The sequence below is a fragment of the Sebastes fasciatus genome, chromosome 3 (assembly GCF_043250625.1).
Source record: "Sebastes fasciatus isolate fSebFas1 chromosome 3, fSebFas1.pri, whole genome shotgun sequence".
Taxonomy (NCBI): domain Eukaryota; kingdom Metazoa; phylum Chordata; class Actinopteri; order Perciformes; family Sebastidae; genus Sebastes; species Sebastes fasciatus.
In genome coordinates, this window is record NC_133797.1 from 41,908,937 (window position 1) to 41,929,198 (window position 20,262).

Genomic DNA, 20,262 nt, shown 5'->3' on the forward strand with positions numbered 1-20,262 from the left:
AGCTTTGATACTTTGCAGATTCAGATTATTAATACAAAACATAAATCAAATAATAAATGATGATGTATTATTGTAGTTTAAGCCTCCCAGCAAGTAATTATTATTGTTGTTTTTATTGATTTAATACAGGCAAATTAGACATAACAAATATGATGACATGATAATGTAAAAAAGAAGAAAAAATAAAGAAAGGAGAATAAATAAATAACTAAATAAATGATTGAATGAATAAATAAATAATAAAATAAATATATATAAATCCAATAATAAATGGTGTTATTTAATAATAGATTAAGCTGGTAATTATAATCTTTTAATTTAATTTAATACAGGCAATATAAAAAAGAAGAATATAAAAATATAAAAAATATAATATATTATATAATAAAATAAAAAAATATATAGAATATAAAAATACAATAATATAAAAAAATTTAAAAGAAGAAAAAGGAAAATAAGTAAATAAAATACAAAATATAAATCCAATAATAAATGATGATGTATTATTATAGATTAAGCGGCCCAGCAAGTAATTCTAATATTATTATTTTTTTAATTCAATTTAATACAGGCAATATAAAAAGAAGAATATAAAAATATAAAAAATATAATATTATATAAAAATATAACAAAATATAATATAATATCAAAAATACAATAATATCAGAAATATAAGAGAAGAAAAAGGGAAATAATAAGCAAATAAGTAAATAAAATACAAAATATAAATCCAATAATATTTTTTATGTATTATTATAGATTAATAGATTAAGCTGCCCAGCAAGTAATACATTATTTTTTAAAATTTGATTTGATACAGGCAAAATAGACACGACAAATATGATGACATGACAATATAAAAAAGAAGAATTTAGAAATATAAAAAATATAAAAATACAATATAATATATAAAAATTTAAAGTTAATATACTATGTACAAAATACAAAAGAAGAAAAATGAAAATAATAAATAAATACATTTTGATTTATTTATCTATTATTACAGATTAAGCTGCCCAGCAAGTAATTATAATTATTGTTTTTAATTAAATTTAATACAGGCAAAATAGATAAACAGGACAATATGATGACATGATAATATAAAAAAGTAGAAATAGGAAAATAATAAATAAATAAACAAATAAATATCCAGAGACAAAAATAAAATGAATAGTGTCTTTTAAGTAAAAAATAAATAAATAACTAGCCCCATGTTTACCAGCTGCAACATTAAAGTGATGAAGACATCAATGCATCAATAATTATAATCCAGTAATATAATAATGACCATAATGAGTCTGCATAATGACTACTTTTACTTTTAAGTACATTTTGAAGCCAATACTTTTGTACTTTTACTGAAGTAACAGTGACGTACGCGGAGAAGCGGGTCACAGATTGAAGTCGTACTCTGATTGTGTTTGTACGTGTATTATGTGAGCCTCAGGCGTGTGTGTGTGTGTGTGTGTGTGTGTGGTAGTCAGGGTGTGTTTGTGCAAAGGCGTGTGTGTGATGTGAATGTACGTCTGTGTTTGTGTACGCTGACAGTTAATGGAGGCGGGACAGTTTAAGGTGGAGAACCTGTTAGTCTGCTTCAGGTGAAGTACTGGTTCCACCTGCCTGCAGCTGGTGTCCTCAGTCTGCAGAGCAAACAGAACAGCATGGACTCATCGTGACTCCACGCTGAGACGCTTCAACACAACTTCAACAACACGGAGGCCCAAACACACGCCTGATGGACGCTGAGGTCAGTGGCTTCTCTGAGTTCCCCTGCGTGGTGCTACCTGGTCCTTTAGGTGGAGGTTTCTGGTGACAGTGGTTCAGTTTCAGGTGTCATCGTCCAGGTAGTTTCTGTCAAGTGTTCATCTCCACGCAGTTGTTTCTAATCATCTGTTAGTGCATCGTGTTCATGTTTCTATTTATAGTTCTTTCTTGCACACAGTTTGTTCTTCCACTCGTCTTTTATCACAACAGAACCAGAACAGATCATTTAAAGAGTTATATCAGTTCATTTTGACGGACCCGCTGACACTCTGCTTCCTTTTATATTATTACAAACTACAAATCCTCTGCTGCTGCCGCCAGATTACAAATATGCTGATGGCTCCATAATTCAGTGTTGCTTATGAAACAAAAACACAAATATGTGAGCAGCATTCAGCTCGTACTGACTGAACATTTCACTGTATACCTGCAGGCAGGTGCACTTTGGCTCACCTGTAAAATGTGTAATGTGTAACTTTTTAAGTAGTAAATCTGCTGCCGGAGCCGTGTGTAATACAAGCTAAACACCAGTAATGAGACTGATGTTTCACACGGTGAATGTGGAGCTATTTGTTTTGCACTTTTTATGATATAAGACGGTTTTACTGCCTCATATTTGAGGGTTTTAATTGATTGAATATTGGCATTGTTGTTGTCTTTTCGTGACGTCTTAAACACCAACATATATTTCTGAAGATTCTGCTCTATATTTGACTATAATTTGATTTAAAAGATCATTTGAACATTCTGCCGTGTCATTTTTAATTCTGATATTGAGATAATCTTGCTATAATTGTCGTATTCATTTAATCCTTATCGCCTGATCACACTGATTATGTGTTGCTATAATATCACACTGATGCTGTGTGAATGGTGGAGAAATTTCCACATTTGTTTTTAAAATTCTATTTTACACGTGAACGTTTTTATCTTAAATCGACCAGGAGGAACTTTGTGTTGGGTTTGGCGCTCCCTGCGGACTAAAGCGGTAGTGTTTCTGAGCACCAGAATCCCTTTAGAAAACCTCTCATTTTACTGCAGCAGGGTCTGACAGGCTGCCCCGATCAGTCCTGGTTCTGGTTCTCCCCGCGCCTCCCTTCCCTCCGGCGGGCCCAGCGATACGGCCTCCAGCGGCGTGGTGTCGGTGTTGTTGATTTTGCGGGGAATCTGACCCAATGGTGGGCAGACAGGCATCAAGAATAACTATATAGCAATAGTCATTAATTGTATTCTCTCTGATGGTCTCGTTTGATTACAGCATGTAGGTCATATAGAGGCATCAGGATGACATTGAGACTGTTTCATAACCAGTTAAATGTAGAACCAGTTGTAGTAACTTTTATTTGCATACTTAATTACTTACTTAGTCGGGTGTTGACGCATCATTTCACGTGATCTCACCAGAACATCGTGTGTCTGGACTCACTGGAGCTCAGCCAGAACACGGTGGGTGTGGTCACTTTTGACTTTGTGTGCTTCCAAAAAAGGAAAACACCCAACCACAGAACACTCTCGATAAACCGGTTCTTGGTTTTCCCTCAAAGCCATAACTCAAATACCTGAGAGATGTTACCTGGGTGTCCCTTTATCCAGCTGCTGACAGTCAAACTGTTCTCTGCTGCTCATTTATTTTGAATATTCAGCGAGGAAAAAACTGTCATGTCCATTTTCAAAGGGGTCCCTTGACCTCTGACCTCCAGATCAGTGAACGTAAATAGGTTCTATGGGTACCCACGAGTCTCCCCTTTACAGACATGCCCCCTTTATGATAATCACATGCAGTATAACTGTGTTATTGTCTCCTATTCTAAAATGGTGTATCTGAATATTTCTGCATCCTGGGGTCCCTAAACAGTGTTGAAGTCCATAAATTGGGTCTCACTGTAAAGCTAATAATAATCACAGCCTCATGAAACTTTACAGCCACAAACTAGAGACCTAGAGCATTCAGAGGATGATGGATCAAACTAGAGACGTAGAGCATTCAGAGGATGGATGGATCAAACTAGAGACGTAGAGCATTCAGAGGATGGATGGATCAGACTAGAGACCTAGAGCATTCAGAGGATGGATGGATCAAACTAGAGACCTAGAGCATTCAGAGGATGGATGGATCAGACTAGAGACCTAGAGCATTCAGAGGATGGATGGATCAAACTAGAGACCTAGAGCATTCAGAGGATGGATGGATCAAACTAGAGACGTAGAGCATTCAGAGGATGGATGGATCAGACTAGAGACCTAGAGCATTCAGAGGATGGATGGATCAGACTAGAGACCTAGAGCATTCAGAGGATGGATGGATCAAACTAGAGACGTAGAGCATTCAGAGGATGGATGGATCAGACTAGAGACCTAGAGCATTCAGAGGATGGATGGATCAAACTAGAGACCTAGAGCATTCAGAGGATGGATGGATCAGACTAGAGACCTAGAGCATTCAGAGGATGGATGGCTTTCCTAGCTAGATTGACAATACGGGGGTTTCTGAGCAGTTTTAGTGCTCGCCATCCAATCACCGAAAAAGTGCAATTCTTGCAAAAATCTCCAAATGTCAAAACGTTTTTGATCCCAAATCACAGCATGTCTTCTTCTATGGTGTTCCTCAAGGTCTTGGTGTCTTAATGTGGTATTCTGGAGGATTATTGATCATTCTTATCAATTCTCTAGTGGTAAAATTTTTTTAAATTTAGCACCAAATCTGTGGAACAAATGGTATCAACACAACAACTTATGAGACATAATAGAGCATGGAGATGACCATCACATACTACTATCATCATGTTCTAAACCCTGATAAGAACATCTTGACCCTCAGTGCTGAGCAGCATCTCAGATTAATCTTCAGGTTCTCAGCTTTCAGATGATGTTCACCTCTTCTATGTGACATCTACTGTTGACCTGCTATCTGCCCCTAAAGACCCCCTGGACCCCCTAAAGAAGACTAGAACGGCTCTATGTGGGTCTCAGAGGGTTAATGAAACCCCCCCCAAAAAGCTTTTAAATTAAACCATATGTCCAGATATTAATTTGTGCTTTTTGTCATCAGTCTCTTCTCTCTGTTTCTTCTGTCAACACATTTCTTTCTGTGTGTTTTGTATTGATTGATTCTTGAAGCTGTAATAACATAAAACAATGCCAGTGTTTCCAGTACAGAATGTGTTAGTTGGCCCAGTAGTCTTGCCCCTCCAAAAGGTGTTTTTATGTTCCAGTATTTCTTGTTCCCTCCTTTTAAATATCTTCTTGGAAATGCAGTTGAATCTTTGAAGTTTGCCAGTGTGATGCATTCAGGATCCACCGTGTAGATTGGAAAAATGAGCTTCTTAATTGGAAGTTAGAGCAAGAATGCTGCCCTGTTTCACTCAATCCCTTCTGCCATAGATTGATCTACACAAATAAATTCTCAACTGATGAAAACACTGTGATACTACAGATGTATATCAAGATATATACTGTACAATAGCTCATAAGCTGCACGACGGTATGTCTCACACATGTGTAAAGAACTGCTGTAAATCTGTTTACTGAACATTTTATTCTCCTCTGTAGGTTTAGTCGAAGGGTATTTTTTGCCACTGTGACAGACACAAGGTTCATGGTACGACAACATCCACATATTGTTTTACTTCTGCGTTAAAAACATTCTGTTATTGTTCAGTTTCTGTTTTGAACACTCTGAACCGTCTGTGTTTGCAGCCATCACACCGCCGGGGAAGGAGTCTCTCTGAGGCGCTGACCTTGGAGCGATCAGCGGAGGGCGGCCTCGTCGTTTCCAGCATTGACGACAGTTCTTCAGCCAATCAGGGACTGAAGGAAGGTATGAGCCTTCACTTTTATTTCCCGTATTGCTTTTGACTGTTTTGAAAGCAAAACATAATAGTGTTTAAACAGTTGTTCCCCACAAGGACACACCTTACAAATTTAAGGAAATCATTGTACATTTGACTCAGATCCAAGGTTGTGTTAACCCTATACGCTTTAATGTGGTATTTTGGAGGCATTATTGATCATTTGAATGGTTAAAAATGGTTGTAGTGGAATCACAACGCTGAGATTCCACCGGGCACGGCTGCGCCGCGTTCCAGCTGTGAGACAGTTCTGTTCCGTTCTTTGCACGGCGTCATACCACACCTGCCCAACTTGCAGATTTGGTTGATTTGGTCATTTTCTTGGATATTTGTGCTTTTACCAGCCGGATACGTAGTTAAATGGTTTCTATAGTGGAGTAATGTCTACCTGAGCAGAGAAGGAAGTCGCCCTCCCTCTGTGTGTGTTGTAATCCGAGCTTCTCCTTGCTTTGCGCCGGTTTGTGTATGTGAGCGTGCTCCACTGGCTAGTTCGCGGCCGCCGCTCTGCACTGCTCTCATACGGCGGTTACAGCTGATAACGCCGTCCTGACCGACGTCGTCGTCGTGTAAGCGTAGCGTCCCCCCCCCAACGGTTATCTCTGTCTGCACTTTAGCAAATTTTGTTCGCACTGTTAGCGCTGTTAGCACAACGTTAGCTGCGAGCCATTGGCTCACCGTCGCCATGTTGAGAGACGCTGAGAGGCAATAGAAATGATCCCAATCCCGTATTTAGCACATTTAAAAGTCCAGTGATGAACGACACGGATCAAAGATTTGTGGCTGTAGTGATGTGATACGATCGGGAGTCTGCAAAGGGTGTTTAATTTGAAAATTGACCGGATGCTCTAGCCGTTCCACTTCCTGCCCGGCTCAATCTGCTCTGTGCAACGCCCCATGTCTTCGTCACAACTAGACTAGGTGCATATTTTTAGCGGAGCAGAGCAGAGAGCCTCTTCTGGAATGCCTCCGAAAGTGCTAAATTGCGTCTGGTGGAATCACAAGCATTGTCTAGAGCGGCTGCAATTGCACCGGCGGCAGCATATCGGAACGCGCCTCGTAGAATCCAGGCGTCAGGTTACCCTTTACATGATACATTATGATTTGCACCCATGAGAGCATGTTATTGTTCTAGAACAAGGTTAAATTGTTTTATGAACACACCTGAACTGTCTTTTTCAGGGGATGAACTTTTGGGGGCAACAATAAATTTTGATCACCTGTCAAAAGCCGAGGTGTTAGAAGTACTGAAGCTGATGGAGCCGTTTGATGACAAGATCCAGGTCCTCACCAGGAACAACATGAGCAAGAGCCTCGGAAACTTGCACCAGAGTGCTAAGAATCCTGAGACGGTAGGTGGTGTCCAGATATTATCAAGTCAAATGGGATTAAAACCAAAGATCTTATCTGGTTTTCCTGTAATTCATTAATTCTGGTGGCACTTTTATAATGTTCAACTAAGAGCTGTTTTTGTGCTGCAGTCTGTGTTACATTGTTTGTCATGGAAACAATGTTAAAATTGATCTCCACCCCAACTACTAGAAATAGTTACCTTGATGGAAATATTATAGTTACATTCCAATCACCAAGTTGTGGTTTATATTCCTAGATGCTGAAGGATTCCTACGACAAACTCTACAATGCCAGAATCAAGAAGTTTATGAAAGGTGACTTGCTCAGTGCAGACGAGGACTCTGTGAACACGGAGGTTACTGCCAAGCAAATTCTACAAAGCTCATCCAACGTCAACCAAAAGCACGACATGGGGTTGCCTCGCCTCGGAGTTGACTTTGGACTTTTGAAAAGCAAAACTCTGACCACAGACATTGGTGCTGATTCACAATATGGTGCTGCTGGAGAATTAGCATATGACAACAATCTGAACCTTCCACCGTTGGGTCTCGGGCTGAATGGGACTACTCTAAGTGGAGCTCAGGTACCAAGACTGAAAGTTGATGCTAGAAATCCACAGTTTGACACTCCAGACTTCCATCTGTCCGGAACATTACCAGAGGGTCCAAACACTACGGCTGGTATACAACTGCCAAACAATGACACAGTTGACTTGACAATGCCAAATCTTCAAAGACCTCAAATTGGACTGGAAAGCAACCCAACCTTTAGAGCTCCAGAAATGGGTATGGACTTAAACGGTTCAGATGTTAGCACCCGTGACATGGGAATAAACCTTAATGGGGGAGATATCACTGGCCCATCCTTTGACACCGGTGTTCCCAAAGTGGGAATTGAAGGAACAAACAAAATGCCAAAATTCAAAATGCCAGACCTGGGCCTCTCTGGACCTTCTTTGAGTAGTCCAGAAGGCGAGGTCAACACACCTGATGTAGGAACCCCAGATGTTCCCTCAGGTAAACTCGGTCTCATGTATTCCAAGAGGCTGAAAAACCCAGATCTAAATGTGGACAACCCTTCTGGTTATGTAGAGTCACCCAAGCTCAGCTTGACTGGGAGATCTCCTGACTTAGATCTAGACATTCCAGGTGTTGATGTACCACAACTTGATTTACATGGGCAGGACATTGACATACCTTCAGGGAAATTCAAAGTGCCACTTAAGAAACAAAAGATTGATCTTAAATCTACGGATTTAGATGTGGATGCCCCATTTGGTAAATTGACTAAGCCCAAATTTGGGTTCACAGGCAAAAGTGAAGTTGATGTTAAAACACCAAAGATAAAAGGTGGGATTAATGCACCTAATGTAAATCTACCAAAAGCTGGTCTAAAAGGATCAGATTTAGCCATTAGCACTCCATCGGTTGGCACTAAAGTTCCATCTGGAAAATACAAAGCTCCTAAGTTTAAAATGCCCAAATTTGATTTACCAGACATTCGAGTTCCAAATTTTAATGGAGATTTAGAGGGACCAGATGTGCGGTTGGCAGCACCAGATCTCAAAGCTGGATTGGTTGACCTAAATGTACCCTCAACTGACTTAGATTTTGGAAGCTCATCTGGAAAACTCAAAATGCCAGGCTTTGGCCTATCTAGGCCTAAAGTTAAAGGCCCTCAATACGAGTTACAAACTCCAGGCATGGATGTGTCCGCTCCCAAGTTTAAAGGGGGGGGCATCAATTTGCCTGGTGGTGATATCAAAGGCCCAAAGCTAGACCTTAATACCCCTGATATGGATGTTAATATGCCTTCTGGTAAATTAGGCATTGACGCAGATGCTCCTTCTGGCAACCTTAAACTGCCAAAATTGAAGCTCTTTGGCGCATTACCAAAGAGTAAAGATATGGATATCAATGCAGGGATGAAAACACCTGAACTAGCTCTGAAATCCCCAAAGATAAATGGCATAGATGTTCCTGATGTGAGTGTACCAAAAGTGGATCTTCAAGCTCCAAATTTTGATCTCAACTCCCCAGATGTAAACATTGGTTCACCCAAAGGAAAATTTGCAATGCCAAAGCTGAATGTACCCAGCTTAGACTTGTCAGGTCCAAAAGGAGGACTCGATGTGGATGCATCTCTAAACAGACCACGCCTACCATCAGGTGGTTTTGATATTGATGCACCTTCATTTGATCTGAAAGGCCCAAAACATTTACCAAACATGGATCTTAAAGCTCCAAAGATAAAGGGTGGAATTGGTGCCCCTGACTGGGACTTACCAAACATGGATCTTAAAGCTCCAAAGATAAAGGGTGGAATTGGTGCCCCTGACTGGGACTTACCAAACATGGACCTTAAAGCTCCAAAAATTGATATGAACACTCCAAATGTCAACATTGGTTCACCCAAAGCAAAATTAAAGATGCCCAAATTAAAGATGCCTAAATTTCCAAGCCTAAAAGGACCTGAGTTTGATGGAAACTTGGATGGCCCAGATGTTGATGTAAATGTACCCAAGGTCAACCTCAAAGGTCCTAAAGCTGATATGGGAATGCCAGATTTTGATATTTCTGGTCCATCTGGAAAATTCAAAAAGCCAAATTTTAACCTGCCTAATTTTGGGCTTTCTGGTCCAAAGTTAGATGGCCCTAACCTGGACCTCAAAACACCTGATCTAGGTCTATCTGGTCCTAATCTCAGTGGTGGCTTAAATGCACCTGACATAAACATGCCGAAAATTGATCTTAAAAGCCCCAAACTGGACCTTAATACCCCAAAGTTGAACTTTGGTGGGCCATCAGGTAAACTGAAAATGCCAGAGCTTCATGCTCCAGACTGGGATGTTAAGGCTCCCTCGGGCAAATTGAAAATGCCTAAATTTGATCTTTCAGGTAAATTACCGAAGGGACCAAATATGGACATAAACACTGATCTGAATTCACCAGATCTGAGCCTGAATGCCCCAAAGATAAAGGGTGGAATTGATGCCCCTGACTTGGACTTACCAAACATGAACCTGAAATCTCCCAAGTTAGATGTGAACACTCCAAATGTCAACATTGGTTCACCCAAAGCAAAATTTAAAATGCCCAAATTTAAAACGCCTAAATTTCACTTCCCAAGTCTAAAAGGACCTGAGATTGGCGGAAACTTGGATGGCCCAGATGTAGATGTAAATGTACCCAAGGTCAACCTCAAAGGTCCTAAAGCTGATATGGGAATGCCAGATTTTGATATTTCTGGTCCATCTGGAAAATTCAAAAAGCCAAATTTTAACCTGCCTAATTTTGGGCTTTCTGGTCCAAAGTTAGATGGCCCTAACCTGGACCTCAAAACACCTGATCTAGGTCTATCTGGTCCTAATCTCAGTGGTGGCTTAGATGCACCAGACATAAACATGCCCAAGGTTGACCTCAAAAGCCCAAAGCTGGACCTCAATACCCCAAAGTTGAACTTTGGTGGGCCATCAGGTAAACTGAAAATGCCAGAGCTTCATGCTCCAGACTGGGATGTTAATGCTCCCTCGGGCAAATTGAAAATGCCTAAATTCCACTTCCCAAGTCTAAAAGGACCTGAGATTGATGGAAACTTGGATGGCCCAGATGTTGATGTAAATGTACCCAAGGTCAACCTCAAAGGTCCTAAAGCTGATATGGGAATGCCAGATTTTGATATTTCTGGTCCATCTGGAAAATTCAAAAAGCCAAATTTTAACCTGCCTAATTTTGGGCTTTCTGGTCCAAAGTTAGATGGCCCTAACCTGGACCTCAAAACACCTGATCTAGGTCTATCTGGTCCTAATCTCAGTGGTGGCTTAAATGCATCAGACATAAACATGCCGAAAGTTGATCTTAAAAGCCCCAAACTGGACCTTAATACCCCAAAGTTGAACTTTGGTGGGCCATCAGGTAAACTGAAAATGCCAGAGCTTCATGCTCCAGACTGGGATGTTAATGCTCCCTCGGGCAAATTAAAAATGCCTAAATTTGATCTTTCAGGTAAATTACCGAAGGGACCAAATATGGACATAAACACTGATCTGAATTCACCAGATCTGAGCCTGAATGCCCCAAAGATAAAGGGTGGAATTGATGCCCCTGACTTGAACTTACCAAAAATGAACCTGAAATCTCCCAAGTTAGATGTGAACACTCCAGATGTCAACATTGGTTCACCCAAAGCAAAATTTAAAATGCCCAAATTGAAAATGCCTAAATTCCACTTCCCAAGTCTAAAAGGACCTGAGATTGATGGAAACTTGGATGGCCCAGATGTAGATGTTAATGTACCCAAGGTCAACCTCAAAGGTCCTAAAGCTGATATGGGATTGTCAGATTTTGATATTTCTGGTCCATCTGGAAAATTCAAAAAGCCAAATTTTAACCTGCCTAATTTTGGACTTTCTGGTCCAAAGTTAGATGGCCCTAACCTGGACCTCAAAACACCTGATCTAGGTCTATCTGGTCCTAATCTCAGTGGTGGCTTAGATGCACCAGACATAAACATGCCCAAGGTTGACCTCAAAAGCCCAAAGCTGGACCTCAATACCCCAAAGTTGAACTTTGGTGGGCCATCAGGTAAACTGAAAATGCCAGAGCTTCATGCTCCAGACTGGGATGTTAATGCTCCCTCGGGCAAATTGAAAATGCCTAAATTTGATCTTTCAGGTAAATTACCGAAGGGACCAAATATGGACATAAACACTGATCTGAATTCACCAAATCTGAGCCTGAATGCCCCAAAGATAAAGGGTGGAATTGATACCCCTGACTTGGACTTACCAAACATAAACCTGAAATCTCCCAAGTTAGATGTGAACACTCCAGATGTCAACATTGGTTCACCCAAAGCAAAATTTAAAATGCCCAAATTGAAAATGCCTAAATTCCACTTCCCAAGTCTAAAAGGACCTGAGATTGATGGAAACTTGGATGGCCCAGATGTTGATGTAAATGTACCCAAGGTCAACCTCAAAGGTCCTAAAGCTGATGTGGGAATGCCAGATTTTGATATTTCTGGTCCATCTGGAAAATTCAAAAAGCCAAATTTTAACCTGCCTAATTTTGGGCTTTCTGGTCCAAAGTTAGATGGCCCTAACCTGGACCTCAAAACACCTGATCTAGGTCTATCTGGTCCTAATCTCAGTGGTGGCTTAAATGCACCTGACATAAACATGCCCAAGGTTGACCTCAAAAGCCCCAAACTGGACCGTAATACCCCAAAGTTGAACTTAGGTGGGCCATCAGGTAAACTGAAAATGCCAGAGCTTCATGCTCCAAACTGGGATGCTAATGCTCCCTCGGGCAAATTGAAAATGCCTAAATTTGATCTTTCAGGTAAATTGCCAAAGGGACCAAATATGGACATAAACACTGATCTGAATTCACCAGATCTGAGCCTGAATGCCCCAAAGATAAAGGGTGGAATTGATGCCCCTGACTTGGACTTGCCTAATATGGGCCTTAAAGCTCCCAAATTAGACATGAACACTCCGGATGTGAACATTGGATCAAAGCTGAATATGCCGAAATTGAAAATGCCGAAATTTGATCTTTCAGGTAAATTACCAAAGATAAAGGGTGGAATTGATACCCCTGACTTGGACTTTCCTAATATGGGCCTTAAAGCCCCCAAATTAGACATGAACACTCCAGATATGAACATTGGATCAAAGCTGAATATGCCAAAATTGAAAATGCCTAAAGTTAATCTACCAAACCTAAAAGGACCTGAGATTGATGGAAACTTTGATGGCCCAGACATCAATGCACCCAACATCAACCTCAAAGGGCCCACAACTGACTTTGATATACCAGATGTTGATTTTGGCAGCCGATTTAAAAAGCCACATTTGAAAATGCCTGATGTGGGGTTTTCTAGTCCAGAGTTAGAAGGCCCAAACTTTGACTTCAAGTCACCAGATTTTAATGCCAAATTACCAAAAGGACCCAATTTGAATTTAAATTCGGACCTAAAAACTCCAGATTTTAATCTCAAAGCTCCAAAATTGAAAGGTGGAATCAATGCCCCCAAATTGGGATTACCAAACATGGACCTTCACGCTCCCAAATTAAATATGGACACCCCAAATGTCAACATGCCAAGTTTAAAGACACCAGACCTCAGTCTCTCTGGACCTAAGGCAAAAATGCCAGACCTGAATCTTGCAGGACCTTCACTGAAAGGCCCTGGTCTAAGTATGCCAGACTTACACTTGCCTGATACCAGTTTCAAAGGTCCCAAGCTAGACCTCAATGCAAAACGTCCTGATCTTGGAATAAATGGTAACATAGGACGACCTGACATGAACTTCAATGCCCCTAATGTCAAAGGAGGAATAAGAGGTCCAGATGTTGACATGAATGTTCCCTCAGGGAACATCCAGGGTCCTCAGACTGATTTTGATATGGCAAACAGAAAATTCAAACTCTCTTCTTTCAAGCTGCCTCAGTTTGGAGGTCCAGATCTTAGCAGGACAGGGTCCGATATTGACTTTGGTGCATCTCTGAGACCAACAAATCTGGATATTTCTCCTCCAAATGCAAAACTGAATATGAAACCACCACAGTTACTGAAGGGGGATTTCACAGGTCCGAATGTTAGTGCTCCAAACATGCCGAAAGTGTCAATGCGGAATCCAGCGCTGCATCTCAAATCTCCAGATCTTGACATTGATGATCCTTCACTAAATTTCAATGGACCTTCTTATAAGAATCGCAGGTCAGATATCCCAGGGGTAAACATGAGAATGCCTGACCTGGATGTGGATGGAAATGTCCGACTTCATCACACTGACAGGCAGCCACCCAGGTACAAAGACAGGTCCAGCTACCCTACGATGGATGCTGGTTTTGGCCACCACATTGATTACAAGCGTTCAGATCTCAACATTGATGATTTCACAGGAAGGCATCACGTGCTTAGAGCCAGAGGTTCAAAACTGGACTTCCAGGCGCCACCTAACTATGGACAGGTGATCTCCCCATCAGGTGTTAAAATGAGGGACCCCAGACACACCAGAAGAGTTCCTTCTGGTGAGGTTGACATCTATTCAATGCACCGCAGATCATTGCAGCAAGTACCTAATGCACGTTTGCCACATTTCTCTCAAGACCAAGGAATAAGAGTCCCTGACAGTTCAGACGGATACTACGTCACTGTTTTCCCCGACCAAGCACAAAGTCAACGAACGCCAAACCTCAAATATATCTCACTTGGGGGGCCTGACTTTCACCCAGGAAACGTTGACCTTGAGGTTCCACGAGGAAATGACCTAAAAGGGGAATCCACTTTCTTTTACTCCAACCTCATATAGGTTCCAAACCACTGATATTTCCATAAGCGGTACCAAATGTTTCTTTTAGTGTGCTTTTTATATTGGGTTTATTTATTGTGACTTGTATGTGTATTGTATGATTTAAACATTTTTGAAATGTGTCACTTTCTGCCTTATTTAAGTTTTTTGTTTGTATATAAAGCCAATCTTGTTGCTAACATTAAAATGCAGCAATTTTTAACTTGCACTATATGTAAATTCAAACTTTTTCCACCTTTTTGTAATTTGTATGTTTGTACGATACAACACTTGTACTTGAAAAGTAGGTATTCTTTCTATGTACATTTAAGTTAAGTTATGGCACCAAAAATCCCCAAATTTTCTCTCTATTTTACTGCTGATGTTGAAACTCGAGGAGGAAATTTGTGGATTTCTGGGTACTATTACAAGATCAAAGGATATAAGTTGTTTTGTTATATATTATCAACTGAATGTTGAAATATCCGATGTTGTGCATATGTTTATATTATACTTGATGCCTATACTTTTGAAACTCCCACTTTATTTTATATTAATTGGGGATATACAGTATATAGTTCTGTTTATATCATTTTATAACTATTTTTGCTTCAACAGATTTTTTTGCTTTAACATTTTTGAGCAATAATATAATAAATGATCATGAAATGATTAAAGATGACTACATATACTAAACTAAAAACGGGCGTAAGCCATTTCAAATGTGACCAAGAAGCTATTAAAGTGGGTTACAATGGACGCACCATATATCATTTTGTTATTAAATTGTATGAAATAATAAACACAAAAATATGTACAGTTTTTGTTTCCTGATTCATATTGTCCCGTTTTGTTGAAAGAAAGAGAACGTATATGCTGTTTCATCAATTATTTAAGTCCATTATAGTTTTCTTAGTAAGATAAAATAAATAAAAAAGCCCCATCGTACACATTTTAATGCAAAGCCAGTTTTTACTGGAAACATGACGTCACCATGAAAACAATTTTGCTTAAAAAAATACTTAAAGGATTATCAAAATATAGGCCAATTAGTTTTCTGTCAATTGACAAATCGATTAATCGACTAAGTGTTTCAGTTGTACTTGTATGAACTAATGAGTAGTTTAATTTATAACAAAACGTATTTTACAAGCTCTTAATATGTTTTGTTTTCAATTTGTAAAGTAAAAAAAGCTGGCAGTTAAATGTAGTGGAGTAGATGTAGAAAATGGCATTAGAAGTACCTCAGATTTGTACTTAAGTAAAGTATTTGAGTAAATGTACTTGCATTCAGTGGTGGAAGAAGTATTCAGATCTTTTAGTTAAGTAAACGTAGCAATACTACAATGTAGAAATATGCTCAGTCCTGTATTCAAAAAGTTACATAAGTAAAAGTACAAAAGTATTGGCATCAAATAGTACAAAAATTAAAAGTACTCATTATACAGAATGACCCATTTCAGAATCATTATATGTTATGTTATTGGATTATGATTATTGATGCATTAATGTGTTCATTACTTTAATGTTGCAGTTGGTAAATGTGGTTATAATTTGAATTACTTTACATATAAAGGCTACTGCTGGGTAACTTAACCTATAATAATACATCATAATATGTTAGTTGATTCATATTTTGAATTGATAATCTAAATCTGAGAAGTAACTAAAGCTGTCAGTCAAATGTAGTGGAGTAAAAAGTACAAATATTCCTCTCTGTTGTGTAGTCAGTACAAGTAGAACGTGGAATAAAATGGAAATACTCAAGTGAATTACAGCAGACTACGTGAGTAAATGTACGTAGTTACATTTCACCACTGACAATAACTCATTCAAATGTACATGTAGGCTGTATTCGAAACCTCATACTATACTAGTAGTACGTACTGATTTGGCCAAAATGTAGTATGTAGTATGCAGTATGCGACAAAAGCAAAATCTACAGTATTCCAAAAATATCCGGATGTCGTACTGATTTGGAAAAAATCTCCAGTCTGCATCAGACCAGTCTATCTCACCTACTGTATCCCACACGTACTACTAGTATAGTATGAGGTTGTACTACTAGTATAGTATGAGGTTGTTCTACTAGTATAGTATCAGGTTGTACTACTAGTATAGTATCAGGTTGTTCTACTAGTACAGTATGAGGTTGTACTACTAGTATAGTATGAGCTTGTACTACTAGTATAGTATGAGGTTGTACTACTAGTATAGTATGAGGTTGTACTACTAGTATAGTATCAGGTTGTTCTACTAGTATAGTATGAGCTTGTACTACTAGTATAGTATCAGGTTGTACTACTAGTATAGTATGAGGTTGTACTACTAGTATAGTATGAGGTTGTACTACTAGTATAGTATGAGGTTGTACTACTAGTATAGTATGAGCTTGTACTACTAGTATAGTATGAGGTTGTACTACTAGTATAGTATGAGGTTGTACTACTAGTATAGTATCAGGTTGTACTATTAGTATAGTATGAGCTTGTACTACTAGTATAGTATGAGGTTGTACTACTAGTATAGTATCAGGTTGTACTACTAGTATAGTATGAGGTTGTACTACTAGTATAGTATGAGGTTGTACTACTAGTATAGTATGAGGTTGTACTACTAGTATAGTATGAGGTTGTACTACTAGTATAGTATCAGGTTGTACTACTAGTATAGTATGAGGTTGTACTACTAGTATAGTATGAGGTTGTACTACTAGTATAGTATGAGGTTGTACTACTAGTATAGTATCAGGTTGTACTACTAGTATAGTATGAGGTTGTACTACTAGTATAGTATCAGGTTGTACTACTAGTATAGTATGAGGTTGTACTACTAGTATAGTATCAGGTTGTACTACTAGTATAGTATGAGGTTGTACTACGAGTATAGTATCAGGTTGTACTACTAGTATAGTATGAGGTTGTACTACTAGTATAGTATCAGGTTGTACTACTAGTATAGTATGAGGTTGTACTACTAGTATAGTATGAGGTTGTACTACTAGTATAGTATCAGGTTGTACTACTAGTATAGTATGAGGTTGTACTACTAGTATAGTATGAGGTTGTACTACTAGTATAGTATGAGGTTGTACTACTAGTATAGTATGAGGTTGTTCTACTAGTATAGTATCAGGTTGTACTACTAGTATAGTATGAGGTTGTACTACTAGTATAGTATGAGGTTGTACTACTAGTATAGTATGAGGTTGTACTACTAGTATAGTATCAGGTTGTACTACTAGTATAGTATGAGGTTGTTCTACTAGTATAGTATCAGGTTGTACTACTAGTATAGTATGAGGTTGTTCTACTAGTATAGTATGAGGTTGTACTACTAGTATAGTATGAGGTTGTACTACTAGTATAGTATGAGGTTGTACTACTAGTATAGTATGAGGTTGTACTACTAGTATAGTATGAGGTTGTACTACTAGTATAGTATGAGGTTGTACTACTAGTATAGTATCAGGTTGTACTATTAGTATAGTATGAGCTTGTACTACTAGTATAGTATGAGGTTGTACTACTAGTATAGTATCAGGTTGTACTACTAGTATAGTATGAGGTTGTACTACTAGTATAGTATCAGGTTGTACTACTAGTATAGTATGAGGTTGTACTACTAGTATAGTATGAGGTTGTACTACTAGTATAGTATCAGGTTGTACTACTAGTATAGTATGAGGTTGTACTACTAGTATAGTATGAGGTTGTACTACTAGTATAGTATGAGGTTGTACTACTAGTATAGTATCAGGTTGTACTACTAGTATAGTATGAGGTTGCACTACTAGTATAGTATGAGGTTGTACTACTAGTATAGTATCAGGTTGCACTACTAGTATAGTATGAGGTTGTACTACTAGTATAGTATCAGGTTGTACTACTAGTATAGTATGAGGTTGTACTACGAGTATAGTATCAGGTTGTACTACTAGTATAGTATGAGGTTGTACTACTAGTATAGTATCAGGTTGTACTACTAGTATAGTATGAGGTTGTACTACTAGTATAGTATGAGGTTGTACTACTAGTATAGTATCAGGTTGTACTACTAGTATAGTATGAGGTTGTACTACTAGTATAGTATGAGGTTGTACTACTAGTATAGTATCAGGTTGTACTACTAGTATAGTATGAGGTTGTACTACTAGTATAGTATGAGGTTGTTCTACTAGTATAGTATGAGGTTGTACTACTAGTATAGTATGAGGTTGTACTACTAGTATAGTATGAGGTTGTACTACTAGTATAGTATCAGGTTGTACTACTAGTATAGTATGAGGTTGTTCTACTAGTATAGTATCAGGTTGTACTACTAGTATAGTATGAGGTTGTTCTACTAGTATAGTATGAGGTTGTACTACTAGTATAGTATGAGGTTGTACTACTAGTATAGTATGAGGTTGTACTACTAGTATAGTATGAGGTTGTACTACTAGTATAGTATGAGGTTGTACTACTAGTATAGTATGAGGTTGTACTACTAGTATAGTATGAGGTTGTTCTACTAGTATAGTATCAGGTTGTACTACTAGTATAGTATGAGGTTGTACTACTAGTATAGTATCAGGTTGTACTACTAGTATAGTATGAGGTTGTTCTACTAGTATAGTGTGAGGTTGTACTACTAGTATAGTATCAGGTTGTACTACTAGTATAGTATGAGGTTGTACTACTAGTATAGTATCAGGTTGTACTACTAGTATAGTATGAGGTTGTTCTACTAGTATAGTGTGAGGTTGTACTACTAGTATAGTATCAGGTTGTACTACTAGTATAGTATGAGGTTGTTCTACTAGTATAGTATGAGGTTGTTCTACTAGTATAGTATGAGGTTGTACTACTAGTATAGTATGAGGTTGTACTACTAGTATAGTATCAGGTTGTACTACTAGTATAGTATGAGGTTGTTCTACTAGTATAGTATCAGGTTGTACTACTAGTATAGTATGAGGTTGTTCTACTAGTATAGTATGAGGTTGTACTACTAGTATAGTATGAGGTTGTACTACTAGTATAGTATGAGGTTGTACTACTAGTATAGTATGAGGTTGTACTACTAGTATAGTATGAGGTTGTTCTACTAGTATAGTATGAGGTTGTTCTACTAGTATAGTATGAGGTTGTTCTACTAGTATAGTATGAGGTTGTACTACTAGTATAGTATGAGGTTGTACTACTAGTATAGTATCAGGTTGTACTACTAGTATAGTATGAGGTTGTTCTACTAGTATAGTATCAGGTTGTACTACTAGTATAGTATGAGGTTGTTCTACTAGTATAGTATGAGGTTGTACTACTAGTATAGTATGAGGTTGTACTACTAGTATAGTATGAGCTTGTACTACTAGTATAGTATGAGGTTGTACTACTAGTATAGTATGAGGTTGTTCTACTAGTATAGTATCAGGTTGTACTACTAGTATAGTATGAGGTTGTACTACTAGTATAGTATGAGGTTGTTCTACTAGTATAGTATGAGGTTGTACTACTAGTATAGTATGAGGTTGTACTACTAGTATAGTATGAGGTTGTACTACTAGTATAGTATGAGGTTGTTCTACTAGTATAGTATGAGCTTGTACTACTAGTATAGTATGAGGTTGTACTACTAGTATAGTATGAGCTTGTACTACTAGTATAGTATCAGGTTAAAAAAAACACATATTTCTTAACTAGTTTGCGCATAATGTTTAACATCAGAAAGGCACAACAGAAACACATTTAAACTAATGTCCCAGAGATGACATGCCTTAACCACTGTGCCAAAACCAAAATCGCGTGTGGCACAATGTGGCAAACCACCGTGGTGAGCCGGTGCTCCAGAGGGGCTACAGGCGGATGAACCGGACCCTGGTCCACCTAACAACGAGCCAAATGCAGCAGCTATACAGCGCCGCTTAGATGAGATACACAGAATGTAAAGCAACGAGGTGAGTTGAGACAAACATTTATTTTTTAATAAGGTCTTTTAATATATGACTTATCTCACCAA

General features: G+C 38.5%; 1 protein-coding gene across 3 annotated transcripts; it reads left to right on the forward strand.

Annotated features, from left to right (window-relative positions):
• The first annotated feature begins 1,376 nt into the window (after positions 1 to 1,376).
• On the forward strand, positions 1,377 to 15,077 carry LOC141765179 (uncharacterized). Of its 3 annotated transcripts, none has more exons than XM_074631198.1 (5): positions 1,377 to 1,747; positions 5,314 to 5,362; positions 5,461 to 5,581; positions 6,792 to 6,961; positions 7,219 to 15,077. In XM_074631198.1, exons 2-5 carry the CDS (start codon positions 5,360 to 5,362, stop codon positions 14,281 to 14,283), a joined length of 7,359 nt encoding a protein of 2,452 aa, XP_074487299.1. In that variant the 5' UTR covers positions 1,377 to 1,747; positions 5,314 to 5,359; the 3' UTR covers positions 14,284 to 15,077. The 3 variants fall into 3 exon arrangements, with proteins under 3 accessions (XP_074487299.1, XP_074487297.1, XP_074487300.1); XM_074631199.1 differs by lacking the exon at positions 5,314 to 5,362 and having other exon boundaries at positions 1,378 to 1,747; positions 7,219 to 12,304; positions 12,527 to 15,077; XM_074631196.1 differs by lacking the exon at positions 5,314 to 5,362.
• The last annotated feature ends 5,185 nt before the right edge of the window (positions 15,078 to 20,262 follow it).

What these genes read in the sequence shown, in the direction of transcription:
- LOC141765179 (XM_074631196.1), top strand. An exon ending in CAATCAGGGACTGAAGGAAG is followed by an intron (nt 5,582 to 6,791) that starts GTATGAGCCTTC and finishes TGTCTTTTTCAG; the next exon opens with GGGATGAACTTTTGGGGGCA. An exon ending in GTGCTAAGAATCCTGAGACG is followed by an intron (nt 6,962 to 7,218) that starts GTAGGTGGTGTC and finishes TTATATTCCTAG; the next exon opens with ATGCTGAAGGATTCCTACGA.